Below are 21,846 nucleotides of genomic sequence, written 5' to 3'. Positions count from 1 at the left end.
GGCAGAGGTAGAGAAAGGAAGGCAAAGGGAAAAGGAGAAGGAGAGAAAGGAGAAAGAGAGGCAGAGGGAAGCGGAGAGGAGGATGCAAATGGATGTAGACAGGGAGAAGCCGAGAGAACAGGAGAGGGAGAGAGAGGAAGTGGCAGCACCGAAGCGGTTGAAAATGCTGGAGCCAGATGAGCAGCCACCCAAGCCCAGGGCCACCTACTTTGCTCTGACTGGTCAGATCCAGGAAGCCGTATCCTATGGGGACGAGGAAACCGAGAGAGGGGACGTGGAAGTTCCCTTTGACGATTTCTCTATGAAGTCTGGACAATGGGGCTCTCAAGGGAAGGTCTTACAAGTACGAAGGAACCCCTCTCTAGATGAAGCTTTTGGAAAAAGCTCCCAAGGTCAAGAAGAAGAACTGATGGAGCGGAATCAAACACAGGAAAGGGAGAGAGGAACGGCATGGGACAGACGGACATGGAGGGAGGAGCTGGAAATAGAAAAACAAAAACAAGTAGACCTTGAGAAAGTAAGAGAATTGGAGAGGGAGAAAGAACGGCAGAGGGAGAGCAAGGAGTTTGAGAGGGAGAAACAGACACGGCTGGACATGGAGAGACAGAAACCGTTAGAATATGCAAGAAAGAGAGAGCTAAAGCTAAAAGAATTAGAAAGAGAGAAACACAACGAGTTGGAGAACGAGAGACTGAGCGAGAGACAAAGAGAGCTGGAAAGACAGCGATGGCAAGAGCTGCAGAGGGAGAGCCAGATAGAGTTGGAGAGACAGAGAGAGCAGGAGAGACAGAAAGAGCTTGAAAAGGAGAGGCAGAGACAGTTAGACTTAGAGAGACAGAAAGAGTTTGAAAAGGAGAGGCAGAGACAGTTAGACTTAGAGAGACAGAAAGAGTTTGAAAAGGAGAGGCAGAGACAGTTAGACTTAGAGAGACAGAAAGAGTTTGAAAAGGAGAGGCAGAGACAGTTAGACTTAGAGAGACAGAAAGAGTTTGAAAAGGAGAGGCAGAGACAGTTAGACTTAGAGAGGCAGAAAGAGTTTGAAAAGGAGAGGCAGAGACAGTTAGACTTAGAGAGACAGAAAGAGTTTGAAAAGGAGAGGCAGAGACAGTTAGACTTAGAGAGACAGAAAGAGTTTGAAAAGGAGAGGCAGAGACAGTTAGACTTAGAGAGACAGAAAGAGTTTGAAAAGGAGAGGCAGAGACAGTTAGACTTAGAGAGACAGAAGAAGTTGGACAAGGAGAGGACTGAAGAGTTGGAGAGAAGGCAAATGTTTGAAAAACAGAAGCAGAATGAGAGAGGGAGGCAACAGCTTCTGGAGCTTGAAAAGCAGAGACAAAGAGAGAGAATGGAGAGAGAGGAGCAGGAAAAGATGAGACAGCAAGCCATACAACAGGAGGAAGACAGACAGAGAGAGTTGGAAAGGGAAAGAGTGCAAGAGTTGGAGAGAGAGAGGCAACGCGATCTGGAAAGACAAAAACAGAGAGAGTTGGAGAGACAGAAACAGTTGGACTTTGAGAGACAGGAATTGGAAAACCAGAGGGATAGAAAAAGGGAGTTAGAGAGGGAGAGACAGAGGATAGAAGAACTGGAGAGAATAAAGGAGATGGAGAGAAGACAACTGTTTGAGTTTGAAAAACAGAAGCAGAATGAGAGAGAGAGACAACTGCTTCATGAGCATGGAAAGCAGAGACTAAGGGAAAAGATGGAGAGAGAGGAACAGGAGAAGATGAGACAGGTAGCCATACAAGAGGAGGCAGAGAGACAGAGAATCATGGAGAGGCAGAGGAGAGAGAACCAGGAGAGGGGGGTGCTGGACTCTTTACCTCTCAGACCTAAAATGCTGGATCTAGACTCTGGGTGCTGGTCTCTGGGTGACCTGCACTCCAGAGGCAGTCCCCACTCCCCTAGTGTCCGATGGAAGCAGACCTCTCCCTGGGCAGATGACCACTACAGACCTGGTATCCTGGACATAGACTCATTCAGGTCCCAGACCGAGACACAACCCTTGCCCACTAGAGAGGTGTTCCCTGTTACTGGCATCCAGGGCTCAGACCCAGGTAGTGGGGTGAGATCCCACCCCCACTCTCCAGAAAGGGAAGGTGGCCATAGGATGGCTCCCGAGGGCGCAGTGGGGCGACCCAGTACAGTGTGGGCCCCCTCTCAGCAGGAGCTGTGGGAGCAGAGGCTAAGCATCGACGAGGAATCAGTGGATAGGCCCATGGCTGGACCAGAGCCACCCAGGAAGCCTGCCAATAAACCCAGCCTGGAGCAGCTCCTCCACAGGCTGGAGGACAGGGCCACTGCCCCCATCCTGGTCCCAGAGAGACGCTGGTCTGGTATGCCCAGTGAAACATCCTTCCCCAGGAGAGCGCCCCACAGCCCTGGGTCCCCCATGGAGCAGACCTGGTTCCCCCAGGACTCAGAGCCCCAGGGGCACAGGGTAGAGGCCAGAGGCCAGAGGAGATCTCAGGGCTCCCAGGTAAGAAACAGTATCATAAGGAGAGACATAGGATATGTGAATCAGTGGCATCTATAGATTCAATGAATTCAACCAGTACAAGTGCTTTTGTGTAATGTTATGATTATGGGGGGTAGTTTAGTGTTGACACACAGTTGGGCAGTACACTACCAGGATACACTTCCACACTCCTTCCCCAGGTGGCAGCACCGACCGGCTCAGAGGCAGGTGCTGTGCCAAGCCTTATTAAGCCCACAGGTGGAGGAAATCGAAAGATGATTAGGGTGCAAGCTTGCAGAACCAGGAGGATGCAGGGTTATTTTTCTTAGTGGGCTTTGGTTTTGTCCTATTTTGTTTGTTTATTTTTGTATATGTATTTCTGTCACCATTTTGAACAAACAATGATCTGCTTGGGCTAGCCGAGGAGGCGTTAAGACTGAGCTGGTTGCTGTCTCCTGGATATAAGTGCATACAACACGGTCCTCATACGCTGATTTCTTTAAATCAGGTTACAGACCGGTTAACCAGGCGTAGGACCCCTAGACTTTCCAGCATATCAATATTAGCAGGCTAGTAAACTGTTCCGTAACAGCAAACATTCGATTTCATTCTACGCTCCCCATGTCTTAGGAGCTGAACCGGATGAGGTCTCGCAGCGTGTCCCGTAGATCAGCCCTGTCTGAGAGTGCTATGGAGGGGAGCCTGTCCAGGATGAGGTCCCGCAGCGTGTCCCGTAGATCAGCCCTGTCTGAGAGTGCTATGGAGGGGAGCCTGTCCAGGATTAGGAGCAGGAGTACACATAGAGAGAGAGGCCGACAGAGCTGGGTGAGTCATGATGCTCTGTTTCCATACACACAGGTGTACACACACACACAATCACCTCATTTCGGACTCAAAGTTGGACAAGCTTCAGAAATGAGCTTCTGCTACAGTGAAATTACACTGCTTCATCATGGTAACAATTGGAGCCCCTCAGTTCTATGTGTTATCACTGTTTATACTTTTGAGCTGAATCTCACAGAAACCCCTGGTGATTTGTAAAACATGTGCTTGTATATGACTTGATTTGCAGATTGGTTTGTGTGAGTTACAGTAGGGTGGAGTAGGAATGCAGTTAGTCACTGGGGGTGATGAGTAATGTGACAGTCATGATCCCGCTCATCTCTCCACCCCTTTTTACAGCACAAAGCAGAGAAATGAAATCGTGTTTTTAGGCCTGTAATTCAGGATTATGTGCTGCTCATTTTGACAGCCTTCTGTTTGCATAGCTGAAGAAAGGCTCTGCAGTGACATTTCCCATTGTGTGATAGACATTCCTTTTATTCAAGCACCTGTCTTAATACTTTAGTGTTTGTGCTCCTCTTTACCACTGGTACACTACAGACACCCATGCACCATGTAAATAGCCTGTGCTGCAAAGCAGATTCCATTCAGAGACAAGGCTGCCCTCCCCTCCCCCAATGAGCCCTCCCCTCCCCCAATGAGCCCTCCCCTCCCCCAATGAGCCCTCCCTTCCCCCAATGAGCCCTCCCTTCCCCCAATGATCCCTCCCCTCCCCCAATGAGCCCTCCCCTCCCCCAATGAGCCCTCCCCTCCCCCAATGAGCCCTCCCCTCCCCCAATGAGCCCTCCCTTCCCCCAATGATCCCTCCCTGTGTTACTTCATGATGTTTTCTGTGTGTCTGTCACCTCCTGCTGGTCTGAGTGGTGCTGCAATTATTGTTTGTAGACCAACTGGAGACACGAGTGTGAAATACCTGGTCTAGAATGAGTTATTGATGTAACAGCTACCAACCAGAACATTAAGCTAGCCAAGACCAACAACAGACTATACATACACAGACAATACTAAACGAGGTAAATGTCTTACCTGTGAAATGTTTTCCCACACATAGCTATGTGTAGCCTACTTGGACACCGGGTCTCCACAATTTCCCACTCTCCCACGCCGAATAGCCAGAAGCCACAGGGCTCTTCTCGCAGGCTCTATTTCCCTATGTGGGAGCATGGTGAACTGTAGGTCGGAATTATTTACCTGGTTACATGTACATTGAACAACACAGCAGCTTTTCTGCAAAAAATGTACAATGAAGTTGGGTCTTTTACACTGAGGGTCAATGGGAAAGAATGTTTTTCTCCAATTTATGGGTGTAGTTGAGGGGACCTCCTTATTGAGTGAGTGTGGATTTGGAGTATCAACATGTGTCAATGACTGGATGTCGCTTGATGTTGTGGTGATAGTGTTTCTCTGTATCAGTGTGGAAGTTGGGCCTAGTGTGAGTGCGCACTATGGTCACCAGGCTCAGACTACATGAGCTGTCTAAGGCATCTACACTGGCTGTGATGGGAGATGATTCATCAGAGCAGGGAAACCAGGGAGAGGACAGACGAGACGGATACAACTGAAGTCATTAGGCCAACGTCCCTTTGTGGACTCTGTTTAGAGGTGACTTGAGGGCCGTCATTTCTTGCTGGACAATTGTTATTAGCAGACTTTGTTTTCTGTAGTAAAATGGTTATCTTCATAGTTGGTGTTGATGAAACTTGAGTCTGTGTGTCTGTGGAGAGAACTGTGATTTCCAGCTATAGGATGGTTCCTGGAGGTAGTCTGTTCTTAAAGCAAACAATGTTCCTCAGAACTGTTCTCCAGAAGTCCACCAGGGGGCACTTGTGGGCAGTTCAGAGTAGCAGTCATCAGCCTCTGCCCCAGTTTGTTCTCAAGGGGTTTCTGTTTGAGAATAAATCTGTGGTACTCGGTTGTTTTATAGACTAGAGTGTCTTACTTACTCACTAATGTTTAATTCAGTGAGATGAAAGTGGGAAAGGACAGAGTTCTGTGACCTGACATGCAGTTTGCATGAGTCAGGGAGACATTTGTTAGGCAAACTCTGACACACTGTCATGATTCCTCCCTTTAGCCATGAGCTCACTGCTGCTGACGGCCACAACCCCGGCTCTTGAAAACCGCTACACCGGTCTCCTCCTTGCTCTTTTGCTCCCTCTCTCTCTTTCAGGCAAGCATTCTCTCCATCTATTTGAAGGTATAGGCTCAACATAAAGTTCCTATCACTTTCAACCCCCACCCCCCCATCCTTCCTATGTTTGCTTTCTACCCCCTCTGCCCTGTGCTGACTATGCCTGTGAGAATTCTCTCTTGCTCGCTGCAAGCAGAAACATGCAGGCGAGATGGAGCACCGCAGAACATATCGCCCTCCCCTCCTGCACTGCAAATCAGGGCCCTCCCTCTCTCTGCTTCTCCCTGCCTCCTCTCTCCCCTCCCTCACTTTGTTCGCTCAATTTCTCCTTGAGCGTGAGTCCTGTAGTGCTGGGGAATGGGAGCAGGAGACTGACGCATTTCTCTATCGGCCTGTACCTGCAGGGGGAGAGGAAAGGAAGGACAGTGCACTGGTCTTTGTCTCTCATGGATTTGACCTTAGCATCACAATCTCCTCTCCTGTTTGTGCTTCTATATCCACGGCGCTGCTCTGCTGTTGGTGTGCTGTGTACTCCGAGGGAATAGGAATCAGTACAGCTCTTCCTCCTGCCTGACACCAGCTGTTCTGTTCAGCACCGTTCTTCCTGTAAAGTTTTCCACCAGGAAGACGACTGCAGTGTGGGGTCTATGGAGAGGTAGATTTTTAAAATTGTGTTCCTCCGATTGCGGACGTGTCTGAGCAGCAGCGACAGCTTCAGAAACCCGCTGTGAGGGGCGTGAGAATCAGAACAGATGAGCTATGTTGTGACATTGCATTGCACTTCTACGTCTGTGGGTTTATTGCTGCTACTTGGTCTGATCATCATTATGTGGCTCAAGAACCTGTTTGCAGACGGTGCAGCAGTATATCTGCTGTGAACGCATCGTCACACCTGATTCTCTACCAGCTGGGGTTGTCTGTTAAGGGTTCCCCGCTACGGTCTTGCCCTTCTGTATAGATGTATGGAAATAAGCATTTTGCAGAAAAGCAGAAAGCTTAGAGTTCACCTCGCTGCCGATGATGGACTGAAATGGAGTCATGATGCATCTGACAGGCTGTGCTATCCCTTACAAACAGCCCAGCTACTGCAGCATTGACCTAGCTACGCACCTCAACAGTATCCAGGACACCAGCTCTGGTCCTGGATGACTACCTGGCTCAAGGACTCACCATCGACCACGGTATCACACTGGATTCAGGACCTACAGTACCGGACCACAGCCTGACTGAGCGCTTTGTCCGGACTTCATTCTGTGACGTTGGTCTTTTAGTGATCTGAGATGGAGTACCTGGGGGACAAGCTGTCGGTGGCCCAGTCCCAGGTGTCTGGGTGGATGGGGACCGCACGCCGGTCCCTGCAGGGGGCGCTCAGCTTGGTGTCCAGTGCAGTGGAACGTAGGGGCAGGGGGGCCGAGGACAGCCCCGGGGACTTCAAGAGGGCCAACTCGTTACGTTCTCTGGCCTCTCGCAGCCGGGACTCTTTCCGTAGGTTCTCTCTGCGCAGCCAGCAGCGCCTGTCCCTACGCAGGCGTCCTGGGACCAGCACCCCCAACACCCCCACTGCTGTAAGACACACAATTTGACACTTGCTCCCCCCCATCAATCCTTCTCACCACCAACTGTCCTTTTGTCAGTCACTGCCCATTCCAAGCACCTCAAACTTGTCAAGGCCTTCTCTACTTGTGTGTTTTATGTCTGTCTATTTGTGTTGCAATGTGAATTCTCTCTCTGATCCTGATAGTTCCTGACTGTTCTGCTGTTCTTTGCTCACAGTGCTCCCCTCTGTGCCTCATCTGCTTCTGTGTCCTCTCTCTCGCCCTATGCGTCTCATACCATCTTTGACACAACACTGACCTTTGTCTGTGTGTGCACCATAGCTCCCACTGCAACCACAGTGTCAGTGGCTCCTCAGGTCATAGCTTACTGTGGGCTGGAGTTGTGTTTCTCGCCCCCTGTCCCTCCCTCCTAAACTATGGTCTGGTTTAATCAAGTCAAATCAAATCAAAGTTGATTTGTAACGTGCGCCAAATACAACAGGTGTAGACCTTACAGTGAAATGCTTACTTACAGGCTCTAACCAATAGTGCAAAAAAGGTATTAGGTGAACAATAGGTAAGTAAAGAAATAAAACAGTAAAAAGACAGGCTATAAAAGTAGCGAGGCTACATACAGGCACCGGTTAGTCAGGCTGATTTGAGGTAATTTGTACATGTAGATATGGTTAAAGTGAGTATGCATATATGATGAACAGAGAGTAGCAGTAGCGTAAAAGAGGGGTTGGTGGGTGGCGGGACACAATGCAGATAGCACGGTTAGCCAATGTGCGGGAGCACTGGTTGGTCGGCCCAATTGAGGTAGTATGTACATGAATGTATAGTTAAAGTGACTATGCATATATGATAAACAGAGTAGCAGCAGTGTAAAAAGAGGGGTTGGGGGGGCACAATGCAAATAGTCCGGGTAGCCATTTGATTACCTGTTCAGGAGTCTTATGGCTTGGGGGTAAAATCCGTCTGTGTATAGAGCAGTCAACAACAGTGCTGGAATCCATGTATGGATATAGACTATATAGCTATGGATCCCATGTAGTTGCAGTAGTTGTGTAATGACACCCATTGTAGGTCAGTTATCTTAGACAATGAAGTCCGGGTGTGAGATGAAGTGTTAATTGTACTGTTAGTCTGGATACAGTTTGATTGCAGTTTTTACGAGATTTGCAGATCTGCTTGTTTGTGTGTCATTGACCAGGAGCATCAGTGTGTTCTGCAGCTGGTCAGGAGAGAGGTGATGAATGGTCATAGAACGGAGCCCAGTGAGATGTGAGGAGAAAGAGCTGAACAGGGGCCAGCCAGATAATGGAGCGCTAGAAAGGGTGAGAGGAGTTTGGGGGGTGGTCTACTCACTGAAAGGACCATGGGGGTGCTGGGATGGATGGTACACAACTGCCCATGCACAACTCCAGTCCTCAAGGGATGCAGTACTGCTGTTTTTTTCCCCTCCACGGTACCTAATGCCCAGAAGGTCCACATACCTGGACTCTCACGTCTGAATACAAAGAAAGAACGTAACCCCCACACAGACTCAGCAGCCCTTTACTGATTCACTCTCTCTGTCTGGCTTGTGTGTATGTGTGGTCTGTTTTTAGCTAGAGCCTGTTGGTTGTCCGTACAGTACCTGAGAACCAGCTGGTGGATCCTCCAGATGCCCTGGTCTCCCTCAGGCTGATCCAGCTGACCTGAACCCACCAGCTCTCCCTCTGGACCCAGTCCTCTACCCTGCAGCCTGTATCAGCCAGGCCCACTGGTCTTAAGTTCTTAAGCCGAGTCAGTCTGGTTTTAATGACATTCTGTTCTGCATTCTTAGCAAACACTTGGCCCCTTGTCTGTACATTACACTGATGTAATAATGACAGAACAAAATACCCTGTTCAGGTCAGTGTTTTGGTAACTGTCAACTGCGTTTATTTTCAGCAAACTTAACATGTGTAAACATTTGTATGAACGTAACAAGATTCAACAACTGAGACATAAACTGAACACGTTCCACAGACATGTGACTAACAGAAATTGAATAATGTGTCTCTGAACAAAGGGGGGGTCAAAATCAAAAGTAACAGTCAGTATCTGGTGTAACAGTCAGTACCAGCTGCATTAAGTACTGCAGTGCATCTCCTCCTCATGGACTGCACCAGATTTGCCAGTTCTTGCTGTGAGATGTTACCCCACTCTTCCACCAAGGCACCTGCAAGTTCCCAGACATTTCTGGGAGGAATGGCCCTAGCCCTCACCCTCCGATCCAACAGGTCCCAGATGTGCTCAATGGGATTGAGATCCGGGCTCTTCGCTGGCCATGGCAGAACACTGACATTCCTGTCTTGCAGGAAATCACACCAGAACGAGCAGTATGGCTGGTGGCATTGTCATGCTGGAGGGTCATGTCAGGATGAGCCTGCAGGAAGGGTACCACATGAGGGAGGAGGATGTCTTCCCTGTAACGCACAGCGTTGAGATTGCCTGCAATGACAATAAGCTCAGTCCTATGATGCTGTGACACACCGCCCCAGACCATGACGGACCCTCCACCTCCAAATCAATCCCGCTCCAGGGTACAGGCCTCAGTGTAACGCTCATTCCTTTGACGATAAACACGAATCCGACCATCACCCCTGGTGAGACAAAACCGTGACTCGTCAGTGAAGAACACTTTTTGCCAGTCCTGTCTGGTCCAGTGACGGTGCCCATAGGCGACGTTGTTGCCGGTGATGGCTGGTGAGTACCTGCCTTACAACAGGCCTACAAGCCCTCAGTCCAGCCTATTGCGAACAGTCTGAGCACTGATGCAGGGATTGTGCATTCCTGGGGTAACTCAGGCAGTTGTTGTTGCCATCCTGTACCTGTCCCGCAGGTGTGATGTTCGGATGTACTGATCCTGTGAAGGTGTTGTTACACGTGGTCTCCCACTGCGAGGACAGTCCGTCCTGTCTCCCTGTAGCGCTGTCTTAGGCGTCTCACAGTACGGATATTGCAATTTTTTGCCCTGGCCACATCTGCAGTCCTCATGCCTCCTTGCAGCATGCCTAAGGCACGTTCACGCAGATGAGCAGGGACCCTGGGCATCTTTCTTTTGGTGTTTTTCAGAGTCAGTAGAAAGGCCTCTTAGTGTCCTAAGTTTTCATAACTGTAACTTCAATTGCCTACCGTAAGCTGTTAGTGTCTTAGGTGCATGTTCATTAATTGTTTATGGTTCATTGAACAAACATGGGAAACGGTGTTTAAACCCTTTACAATGAAGATCTGTGACGTTATTTGGATTTTTATGAATTATCTTTGAAAGACATGGTCCTGAAAAAGGGACGTTTCTTATTTTGCTAAGTTTGTGACATGTGGCTAGAGTGCTGCTCTGTTGTTGACGGGATTGGTGCTCATGGGATCTGTAGTCATATTAGGATAGCTGCAAAGTGTCGTTGTTGACCAGTCCACTCCATGATCAATGTGTTTACTGTTAAACATTCCTACTGAGGAAGACTACACCTAGAGGGGTTAGAGCAGGAGAGAGGTGTTGGGGCGTACTGGGGCAGTGTGAGGTTTGTTCTGCAGTGTTCGTGTTGGGGTCATTGTACCTGCACTAAGTAACTGGCCTGTTATGTGTTGTCTGCTTCCAGGCAGCAGGACCATATGTTAAATGTCTTAGAGCTGCACAGCACTTCCTCATTCGTAGAGCTGTGTGACTGACTGACTGTTATTCAGGGGGGATATGAATGATTGTTTTGCAGTAAGGAAGTGGATTAATCCAACTTAAAGTGACTATGCCTTCACAGTAACGTAATAGGCCCAGCATGTGTTTCATCTCAACCCAAAGTAGGCATATTGTATTAAAATAAGAAGGGGATTTACGGTGAACATTTTCATAAATGTGATGATGTCATAATACCAGGCTGTGTTTCAGAGCTGTGATGTCTGGCAGGTCTAACTTTCCAAGGCCTTGGCTCCTCTACTTCCTCAAACATGTTAGATTATCAATCACCCTTTCTCTCCTCCCTCCTTCTATTCATCCGCTCATTGTTCTGTCATTTCCATTGACACACCCTTCCTGTCCACAGAGGGGGTATCTTAGCAGAGGAGGCTGGCCAAGGCTAATGTTATTAAGGAAACATCTACTTCACTACTCTGATTCACAATAAGGTGCCATGCATGCCTGCTCTTTCCTAGTGTCCAGAGTGCATTGTTGATAGCAGAGCCTACACCCTCACATGGTCAATACTAAAGGGCTTTAAGCAGCACTACAAGTCAGCCTATGTTATTTCTTAACCCTCTCTGTCTTGCTGCTATTGTTTGGTTGGCAGGTAACCGGGTAGCCTCAGGAGCGGCAAACACTAAGTGAGGGTGTGTTTGGGTGTGCTAAAGATCAACCACGTACACGGTGGATATGGTACAAGTTCCAAGGAATTTAGATTACAGGAGATTTGCTTATTGAATCCTACATGCTTAGTCCTGTGAATTAGTTGTACTAAATCTTAGGCTGAAATTCATGATATAGAGGGATTAAGTGGGTGTGAGGTCTTTCTCTGACTGTCTTTTGAACTATCAGGAACCATTCCTGACAGAAATGAGAGGGTTTTAGAAGGCAACACTTAAGCGTTCATCTCTTACTGCACCTTGTTGGTCTCTTCACTGTGTTGCTATTGTTACTCCTATGCTTCTCAGTAAACCCCTCAGTGTCTCTTCACTGTGTTGCTATTGTTACTCCTATGCTTCTCAGTAAACCCCTCACTGTCTCTTCACTGTGTTGCTATTGTTACTCCTATGCTTCTCTTTAGTAAACCCCTCACTGTCTCTTCACTGTGTTGCTATTGTTACTCCTATGCTTCTCTTTAGTAAACCCCTCACTGTCTCTTCACTGTGTTGCTATTGTTACTCCTATGCTTCTCTTTAGTAAACCCCTCACTGTCTCTTCACTGTGTTGCTATTGTTACTCCTGTGCTTCTCTTTAGTAAACCCCTCACTGTCTCTTCACTGTGTTGCTATTGTTACTCCTATGCTTCTCTTTAGTAAACCCCTCACTGTCTCTTCACTGTGTTGCTATTGTTACTCCTATGCTTCTCAGTAAACCCCTCACTGTCTCTTCACTGTGTTGCTATTGTTACTCCTATGCTTCTCAGTAAACCCCTCAGTATCTCTTCACTGTGTTGCTATTGTTACTCCTATGCTTCTCAGTAAACCCCTCAGTGTCTCTTCACTGTGTTGCTATTGTTACTCCTATGCTTCTCAGTAAACCCCTCACTTTCTCTTCACTGTGTTGCTATTGTTACTCCTATGCTTCTCTTTAGTAAACCCCTCACTGTCTCTTCACTGTGTTGCTATTGTTACTCCTATGCTTCTCTTTAGTAAACCCCTCACTGTCTCTTCACTGTGTTGCTATTGTTACTCCTATGCTTCTCTTTAGTAAACCCCTCACTGTCTCTTCACTGTGTTGCTATTGTTACTCCTATGCTTCTCTTTAGTAAACCCCTCACTGTCTCTTCACTGTGTTGCTATTGTTACTCCTATGCTTCTCTTTAGTAAACCCCTCACTGTCTCTTCACTGTGTTGCTATTGTTACTCCTATGCTTCTCAGTAAACCCCTCAGTATCTCTTCACTGTGTTGCTATTGTTACTCCTATGCTTCTCAGTAAACCCCTCAGTGTCTCTTCACTGTGTTGCTATTGTTACTCCTATGCTTCTCAGTAAACCCCTCAGTGTCTCTTCACTGTGTTGCTATTGTTACTCCTATGCTTCTCAGTAAACCCCTCAGTATCTCTTCACTGTGTTGCTATTGTTACTCCTATGCTTCTCAGTAAACCCCTCACTTTCTCTTCACTGTGTTGCTATTGTTACTCCTATGCTTCTCTTTAGTAAACCCCTCACTGTCTCTTCACTGTGTTGCTATTGTTACTCCTATGCTTCTCTTTAGTAAACCCCTCACTGTCTCTTCACTGTGTTGCTATTGTTACTCCTATGCTTCTCTTTAGTAAACCCCTCACTGTCTCTTCACTGTGTTGCTATTGTTACTCCTATGCTTCTCAGTAAACCCCTCACTGTCTCTTCACTGTGTTGCTATTGTTACTTCTATGCTTCTCAGTAAACCCCTCAGTATCTCTTCACTGTGTTGCTATTGTTACTCCTATGCTTCTCAGTAAACCCCTCAGTATCTCTTCACTGTGTTGCTATTGTTACTTCTATGCTTCTCAGTAAACCCCTCACTGTCTCTTCACTGTGTTGCTATTGTTACTCCTATGCTTCTCAGTAAACCCCTCAGTATCTCTTCACTGTGTTGCTATTGTTACTCCTATGCTTCTCAGTAAACCCCTCAGTGTCTCTTCACTGTGTTGCTATTGTTACTCCTATGCTTCTCAGTAAACCCCTCACTTTCTCTTCACTGTGTTGCTATTGTTACTCCTATGCTTCTCAGTAAACCCCTCAGTGTCTCTTCACTGTGTTGCTATTGTTACTCCTATGCTTCTCAGTAAACCCCTCACTTTCTCTTCACTGTGTTGCTATTGTTACTCCTATGCTTCTCAGTAAACCCCTCAGTGTCTCTTCACTGTGTTGCTATTGTTACTCCTATGCTTCTCAGTAAACCCCTCAGTATCTCTTCACTGTGTTGCTATTGTTACTCCTATGCTTCTCAGTAAACCCCTCACTTTCTCTTCACTGTGTTGCTATTGTTACTCCTATGCTTCTCAGTAAACCCCTCACGTCGGGAAACGTAGCTGTACCATAACACTGACCCAACCTAATCTGTTTGAAAGGCCTATGCATGTAGATCGATTAGCATTCCTGTTTAATTGACCCTGAGCCCAGCCCACCTGTTAGCCTGAGGCATTAGTCATGTGACCAACAGCATGTTCAAACGGGTGCTTGTTTAACTGCTGAAGCCAGATTTGGCAGAAAGATCCGTGTGGATTTAAAAACAAGCCTAGGTTACTATGCTGTAAATATACTTTTTTTATGGCTGTAAAGCCTGGAGAGGAGGAGTTAATGTACTTTTGGTGCAAGTGCTTTCTCAGATGGAGTTTCTTACTGTTCTCCCTGCCTTTCTTCCTGTCAGGAAAGGCATTGATGATGAATGACATCCTGTACTGTTGTTCTCCCTTTCCCTCCTCCCTCTGGCCCTGCTCTCACTCCTTTACACACACACACACCAAACACCCATTACATTTCCCTCAATCATTCTCTTTAGACATGGTGTTGTGGTGCAGTAGTGCATCTGTATAGCACTGTCAAGGAAGTCAGTAGAGATCATGGAAGTTCAGCAGTATTTCTCTATTTCTATACAGTATGTGTGCACACTTACACAGGCTTGAATGCATGCACAGGAGCAGTGAGTGTGTGGTTTTAGGACAGTGTGCCCTCTGTAGAAGCCTCATTAAAAGAGCCACGGTTCAGTAGACGGCAAACAGTGTCTCACCAGTCTCTGGCCCTGTGAGTTCATCCCATTACCTCTCATTATCCTTCTCACCCACTGCTGGCCTGGCCATAGCCACACAATACAGGGCTATCAGGACCAGCGTCACTCTCCCTTTCTCTCTCAACTGGCCAACTTTGTTACTGTAGGCTGGGCGGGATTTCGCTCCACAGGCGTAGTGATGGATTGAACCGACAGCCAATAAGATGCTTTGATAGTTTGTGGCTGGTGGAGATGAATCCAGTTCTGTCGTATTGGAATGTGTTCCCTCTGACCTCCGAGGGGTACTCCAATGGCACATACAGTGCATTCGGAAAGAATCCAGACCCCTTCACTTATTCCACATTTTGTTATTTTACGATCTTGTTCTAAAGTTGAGAAATAGTTTTTTTTTTAGATTTCATCAATCTACACGCACTACCCCATAATGACAAAGCAAAAACTGTTTGCGTAAGTATTCAGTACTTTGTTGAAGCACCTTTTGGCAGCGACTACAGCCTCTTGTGTATGACGTTACAAGCTTGGTACACCTGTATTTGGGTAGTTTGTCCCGTTCTTCTCTGCAGATCCTATCAAGCTCTGTCAGGTTGGATGGGGAGTGTCACTGCACAGCTATTTTCAGGTCTCTCCAGAGATGTTCGATCGGGTTCAAGTCCGGGCTCTGGCTGGGCCACTCAAGGACATTGAGACTTGTCTCGGAGCCACTCTTGCGTTGTCTTGGCTGTGTGCTTAGGGTCGTTGTCCTGTTGGAAGGTGAACCTTCACCCCAGTCTGAGGTCCTGAGCACTCTGGAGCAGGTTTTCATCAAGGATCTCTCTGTACTTTGCTCCGTTCATCTTTCCCTCAATTGTGACTAGTCTCTCAGTCCCTGCCGCTGAAAAACATCCCCACAGCGTAATGCTGCCGTCACAATGCTTCACCGTCCCTCCAGAATTGATGCTTGGCATTCAGGCCAAAGAGTTCAATCTTGATTTCATCAGACCAGAGAATCTTGTTTCTCATGGTCTGAGAGTCCTTTAGGTCCCTTTTGGCAAACTCCAAGTGGGCCGTCATGTTCCTTTTACTGAGGAGTTGCTTCTGTCTGGCCACTCTACCACAAAGGCCTGATTGGTGGAGTGCTGTAGAGATGGTTGTTCTTCTGGAAGGTTCTCCCAACTCCACAGAGGAACTCTGGTGCTCTTTCAGAGTGACCACCGGGTTCTTGGTCACCTCCCTGACCAAGACCCTTCTCTCCCGATTGCTCAGTTTGGCCGGCCAGCTCTAGAAAGTCTTGGTGGTTCCATATTTCTTCCATTTAAGAATGATGGAGGCCACTGTGTTCTTTTGTACCTTCAATGCTGCAGATTTTTTTTGGTACCCTTCCCCTGATCTGTGCCTCGACACAATCTTGTCTCGGGGCTCTACGGACAATTCCTTTGACCTCATGGCTTGGTTTTTGTTCTGACATGCACTGAACTGTGGGACCTTATATAGACAGGTGTGTGCCTTTCCAAATCATGTCCAATCAATTGAATTTACCACAGGTGGAGTTGTAGAAACATCTCAAGGATGATCAATGGAAACAGGATGCACTTGAGCTCAATGTCGAGTCTCATAGCAAAGGGTCTGATTACTTATGCAAATGGGAATAACTATTTTTGTATAAATTTGCAAACATTTCTGAACTTATTTTCATTATGGGGTATTTTGTGTAGATTAATGAGGGATTTTTTTCTTCTTCTCCCCTTTAGAATAAGGCTGTAACGTAACAAAAGGGGAAGGGGTCTGAATACTATCTGAATGCACTGCATCCACTCCTTTTTGACTGACTTGTCATTTTCTCCCTGTCCATCTCTCTCTCTCTCAGGAGCAGTTGAAGCAGAATGTGGACGGTGAGGAGGGGAGGGACATGGACACACTGGTCCGTGAGACGGACAGTCAGTACGGGACCTGGGAGACAGGACTGCACACTGACGATAGGTGAATATATATATATATATATATATATATATATATATACACACACACACAACCCATCACAGGTGTGGCTCCTGTGGGCTGGACCTATGAAACAGGATGTGCTCATGTTTTCGGTTACTAAATATGCTGATCCTCTATGATTACTAATTTCCCATGAGGCTTTACCCTGATATCAAGACATCTCGACATCCCTAGTACTGAATGCCTCCCAGTCACTTCTCCCTCTAAATATACAATCCTCAACCATTTGATCTCCAATTTAACACCCCCTGGATTGATAAGTAGTGTTGCATGGATGCAGCTAAAGGGAGAGATGTGCGCTATCGTCTCTTCTCCTGGAGCAGCATTGACCTTAAGACAAAGTCACGGAGACGCGTTGGGTCCAGCCTTCTAGATAGGGCAGAGTGGAGAATTAGCCGCAGGCAATGGATTCTCTGCTGTCCCACCATTATAGCTAATAATCATCGCAACCTTTTTCCTTACAACAAACAACACCCACAAGCATCTCCTCCAAGGCAGAGACAGTTACTGATATTGAAATAAATCAACATACTATGGTATCTATAGGTACTTCCTGTACAGATACAGTAGAATCTCAGCACTCCTGACACATTGTGGTCAAGGAGCAGCAGCAGCTCACTGAAACCTGGTTTACGCCAGCACTCAAAATGGCCTCTCTCAGCAGGCCGGTCTATCACTGACCTCCTGTGGCTAGGAGATGGTATCACAGCAACAAAAATCTGGATAATGTTTAGTAGAAATGACTGGATGCTGTAGTAGAGTTTCAGATAAAGATACGATATAAGGGACTGTCAACAGATAGTGGGTCATTTTAATGTAATTCAAATGAATCACCTCAGGGATGATTTTGAGCTAGTATGATTGTGTACAGTAGATGACTCACCACTGTTTGCTTCCCTCTGTGAAATAAAGTGGAGCGTGAGTCTGCCTGTCATCCGTTGTCGTCATGCACATGCATCCTCTATGAAATGTGATGCTCCTACAGTAAACCCAGACAGGAGAATATTACTCGGTCACAGAGCTAGTAGACACAGTACCTGTCACGTTGGTCTCTCTTTGCCAATGCATGCATTTAACAGACTGTAGTGTAGTTTTAGGAAGGTAGCCTAAAGTACTCTTCTGTTTGTTCCTGTCTGTCCTTCCTGTAGCCTGACTCCTGCCACGCCCCCCTCAGACAGCCACCCCAGTCAATCCCCTCGGAAACCCACTCCACTTTACACGTCAGGGGAACATGTCCACACCCCGCCCAGTGACCACGACACTCCAGACGGCTTCTCTGCCCAGCCCGAGATACAACCACTCCCCTTCCCTGAGGTAAGACTGACTTCACCTTTTTAAAAAGACGTAGAAGTCAGAGTTTCTTTGTTTCCAAAGATTTGCTTTGTGTTTCTCTCCAGGCCTCCACCAGCCTACTGGACTCCAGTGCTCTGCGCTCCAGGGTGCAGTTGAGTAAGATGCGGGGGCCACGTTCACGCCCCTCCAGGGTCTCTCGTCAGACTGCTGCTCTGTCTGTACACCCAGAGGGACAGGCCACGCCTACTGAGGACTGGCGCTCTCGAGACTCCACAGGTCAGCCTTGGACTCTGCTCTCATGTAGACCCCCTCGGCCAGATCTCCATCCACTACCTTGTTCTGCTGCATACCTTTTACTATGGATTGAGTGGACATGATTTGACCAGATAGACTGGAGATGTGACTTAGATGGTCAAAGATCTGTTAGACTTCTGAATAACCTATTTGTTTTGATTGTGAAATGATGTATTCAGAGGTGTGTTGTCCTCTACAGAGGACAAAGTGGAGTCTTCCAAGAAGGACTCAGACTCTGAGGAGCAAGCGAGAGGAGCAGACCCCCGCTCTGCTGCTGCCTCCTCCCAGCCCCAGAGAGTCGCCCTCTTCCCTGGGATGGACCCGTCTGCTCTCATGGTGAGGCTCCCCAAGAGAAACAGACAGAGTTGACCAGGAGTGTAATGTTGTCACTCCTACTGCTCTGAAAAATGCTTTTGATATGTTTTCCTGCTGGTTTCTCTCTCTGTTTGGCAGGCCCAGCTTAAGAAGAGAAGCGATTCTGACAATCAGACAGAGGGACCCGCCACTTCTCCCTCCCAGTTATCCCGTTCTCCTAAATCACCCTTCCTGCCCCGGGCGTCCCGTGTGCTGCCCCCCTCCGTAGGGAAAGAAAATGGGTAAGATGGTGACCCTGTCTCTTCCCTCTGTTCAGCCTGGATCTAATAACCCAAACCAGGGGTTGTTGATAGTTGGAACAGAAATATTTACCAGTTGTAATGTCTGTCTCTCTTAGTGAAGAGGCCTCACCACAGTGGCTGAGAGAGCTGAAGTCCAAGAAGCGCTTGAGTCAGTATGAAAATGACAGCTAAGTGTGAATGAGCAGGTGAGCTCTCTTCTCACAAATGTTCCTTATTATGAATCATTCTTTATCATAGGGTGCTGTATGCAATAAACCTGACATTTTACCACATTTTCATAATTAGACAATATTCTAGTTTCTGTTTTGCTAATATGTAACCCTAAAATGCTGATGGTTTGTATCTGTTTGCATCGTCCCTCTGTAGGTTGCCTTAACTGAAGAATCTGGTGGAGAATCGGACAGTAGCCTTAACATTGGACCCTGAGAAGATGGGAATTCTGCTGCTGACGTTGTAATTCGTCATCTGTTTGTTTCTTTTCTCTGTTCTCTTCCTGCCTTGCTCAAATCCATGTGCATGGTGCCTTCTTTCAGACAACCTCGGTCTTATGGATGAAACGAGCAAGGGAAAACATGGGGTTGCTCTGCTCAGCGTGTCCATTTCACTGCTAGCTCCTCCACCTCCTGTGTCAGGGGGGTCTTTGCATAAAGCCACTTTACCCTCTCACGTGACAGGGAAGACTACGGAAGGGGGGGATCCCATTCTCTCCTGTCAGGTTGTATTTCATTAATGGTTAACTTGTGGGACCACATGCCTCTTAACCTGGAAGTGCTTCAATAAGCTGGAGGACAGTATAGCACCTCCACAAGACATATTTTTATTTTGTTTTCTCTTTTAAATATAATTTTCAGGTTAGTCTATGCGTTAATTGTATCTGTCAGTGGAGGAGTGTTGGAAAATATTTCAGATTTTATTTTTTGTCATGGATCATAGAGAACAAAACACTGCTGAACTAATGGTCAGCCAGCCTGTATTATGTGTTACTAATAAATATGGTATCTGTAATCATGAAATGTTATATTTGTATTGTTGCTAATTTGGAAGCTGAATGCTGGGTTTGTATGGAGAGCATTTAAAGCATCACTACAGCAGAGGTCCCCAAACCCATTCCTCTGAGCCACTCAGTGACTGATGTCATGAACTAACTGAGAATCTGTTGTGTTGACGTCATGCAGTCCCTTTAAACTTATGGGTAAAGAGGAATGCTTTGTGTTCGCTGTATTTTCAATCATTTCTGAATCTGTTTCTACTGGTGGAGAAGGGGAGGGGAAGGGTTAATCACAATGGACATCTACCTCCATCTCAATTACACGCACACACGCATGAACGCTAATCAGCCTGTTCTTCCTCCCTTCACCTCCACTTACCTCTTCAGTGAAAGATCAAATGATTGTGTGTGTAATACTGATGGATGAGTGAGTAAGGATTGCAAGGAAATTGTACATGTTACCAATGAGCCATACATTCAATGTGCACTCCCTGGTTTCTGTTTTACCAGCATGTCTGCAACACATCTCCCATTTAGCGACCTCACGTGCATTTTCCCATCATTGTTTGGGAAAGGATATGCATGCACAGTCTCTGGTCCTTTTTATCATGCTTTACTCAGACACTTAACTGAATGGCCACACCAAGTAGCAGTGGTACAATCACAGTCTGGATATCATGGCTTCATCCACAACTGTAATGGTCCCATTGTGCACATGGTCGGTGGAGTATGGCGTACACTACTCCAGTGGGGAATGCAAGTAAAGTATATTGTTTTGAGATGAGGGTGGTAATTTACCCTTTTTTTTCTGCACATGACTTGGACTATTTGCACCAGTTGTTTTAGGGCTTGTTTGAGCTGACTTAGGCCATTCCCCTGACCATGTTAGCCGTGCTCCACTGTCCCACTACTTCCACTACAGCATTTTTGTAGACAGACGTTGGAACGCTAATGCAATGCAAGTGAATGTTTTGAGTTGTTGTCCCTTTGGTGTCTGTCCATGGAGTTTGACTTTGTCATTACTTATTTTTTTCTCTTTCTCGTCTGTTTTATTTGAAAGTAAAATGTATATTGCACTGTTGTAAGGCCGTTGTTCAAAAGTGTAAATTCTCAATAAAATGTACTGCGTTAAGCTTCTGATTTTGTAATTATTGGGCAAAATATTACTTTTGCATTATGCTCATTTCAGTTCAGACCCACCTTCAGTCTGCGGTGTTATGAATTTAAAATGGTGTCTTTTGTGTAACAGAGCGGTCGATAGTGTTTGTACTAGGGAAGTACGTATAGGCAAGGTAGTATTTGGTGTAGGGTGGTATTGGAGAGGTAGTGTTTTAAGAGAGTTGTGTAGGGAGGTTTAGGAGAGTTGTTTAAGAGAGTTGTGTAGGGAGGTTTAAGAGAGTTGTGTAGGGAGGTTTAAGAGAGTTGTGTAGGGAGGTTTAAGAGAGTTGTGTAGGGAGGTTTAAGAGAGTTGTGTAGCGAGGTTTAAGGTGTAGGGAGGTTTAAGAGAGTTGTGTAGGGAGGTTTAGGAGAGTTGTTTAAGAGAGTTGTGTAGGGAGGTTTAAGAGAGTTGTGTAGGGAGGTTTAAGAGAGTTGTGTAGGGAGGTTTAAGAGAGTTGTGTAGCGAGGTTTAAGGTGTAGGGAGGTTTAAGAGAGTTGTGTAGGGAGGTTTAAGAGAGTTGTGTAGAGAGGTTTAAGAGAGTTGTGTAGGGAGGTTTAAGAGAGTTGTGTAGGGAGGTTTAAGAGAGTTGTGTAGGGAGGTTTAAGAGAGTTGTGTAGGGAGGGTTAAGAGAGTTGTGTAGAGAGGTAGAGTGTTTGATGTAAGGAGGTTTAAGAGAGATTGAGGGTCAGGGTTTGGTCAATGAATGTAAATGATGTCAACAGGATATAGTAAAATGAGGTCAATGTTATGTTTGTTTTTATGAATGGTTTGGTTCCTTATGTGTTGGTGATGTTATTGGTCAGAGTGGTGTGAGGAGGTTAGGTGATGTTTAGACTGCTGGGTGTGGTTAGTGTGTGTGTGAGAGCGTGTCTACCAGTTTGTGCTGAGTGGGGCTGTTTGCTGAATCCTCTTGGCTCCCTCTCCGTGTACCCGCACATACCACGCACTGGCAGCCAGGCGGACGGGCAGGGTAGCGTGTGCCAACACAGCTGCATATTGAGAGGTAGCGTTATGGACACAATGTCAGCGACAGACTTGCTGTATCAACAGCTCCCCCTTTTCTGCTGTTGTGGCCAGAAATAAACCATAAATACCCCCCCTGCCACTGCCCTCCAACGGCTCAACCCCAAACACCAAGTG

General features: G+C 46.8%; 1 protein-coding gene across 1 annotated transcript; it reads left to right on the top strand.

Annotated features, from left to right (window-relative positions):
• The first annotated feature begins 1,128 nt into the window (after nucleotides 1-1,128).
• LOC120062833 (uncharacterized protein KIAA1671-like) lies at nucleotides 1,129-20,684 on the top strand. Its single transcript, XM_039012938.1, has 9 exons — nucleotides 1,129-2,479; nucleotides 3,089-3,283; nucleotides 16,222-16,334; nucleotides 17,504-17,669; nucleotides 17,753-17,924; nucleotides 18,142-18,278; nucleotides 18,396-18,538; nucleotides 18,655-18,744; nucleotides 18,926-20,684. The coding sequence occupies exons 1-8, from the start codon at nucleotides 1,268-1,270 to the stop codon at nucleotides 18,728-18,730; spliced, it is 2,214 nt and encodes a 737-aa protein (XP_038868866.1). The 5' UTR covers nucleotides 1,129-1,267; the 3' UTR covers nucleotides 18,731-18,744; nucleotides 18,926-20,684.
• The last annotated feature ends 1,162 nt before the right edge of the window (nucleotides 20,685-21,846 follow it).

The sequence above is a fragment of the Salvelinus namaycush genome, chromosome 1 (genome assembly GCF_016432855.1).
Source record: "Salvelinus namaycush isolate Seneca chromosome 1, SaNama_1.0, whole genome shotgun sequence".
NCBI classification, from domain to species: domain Eukaryota; kingdom Metazoa; phylum Chordata; class Actinopteri; order Salmoniformes; family Salmonidae; genus Salvelinus; species Salvelinus namaycush.
The sequence above is the reverse complement of the archived record's forward strand: the minus strand, read 5'-3'. Positions and strand labels throughout refer to the sequence as shown.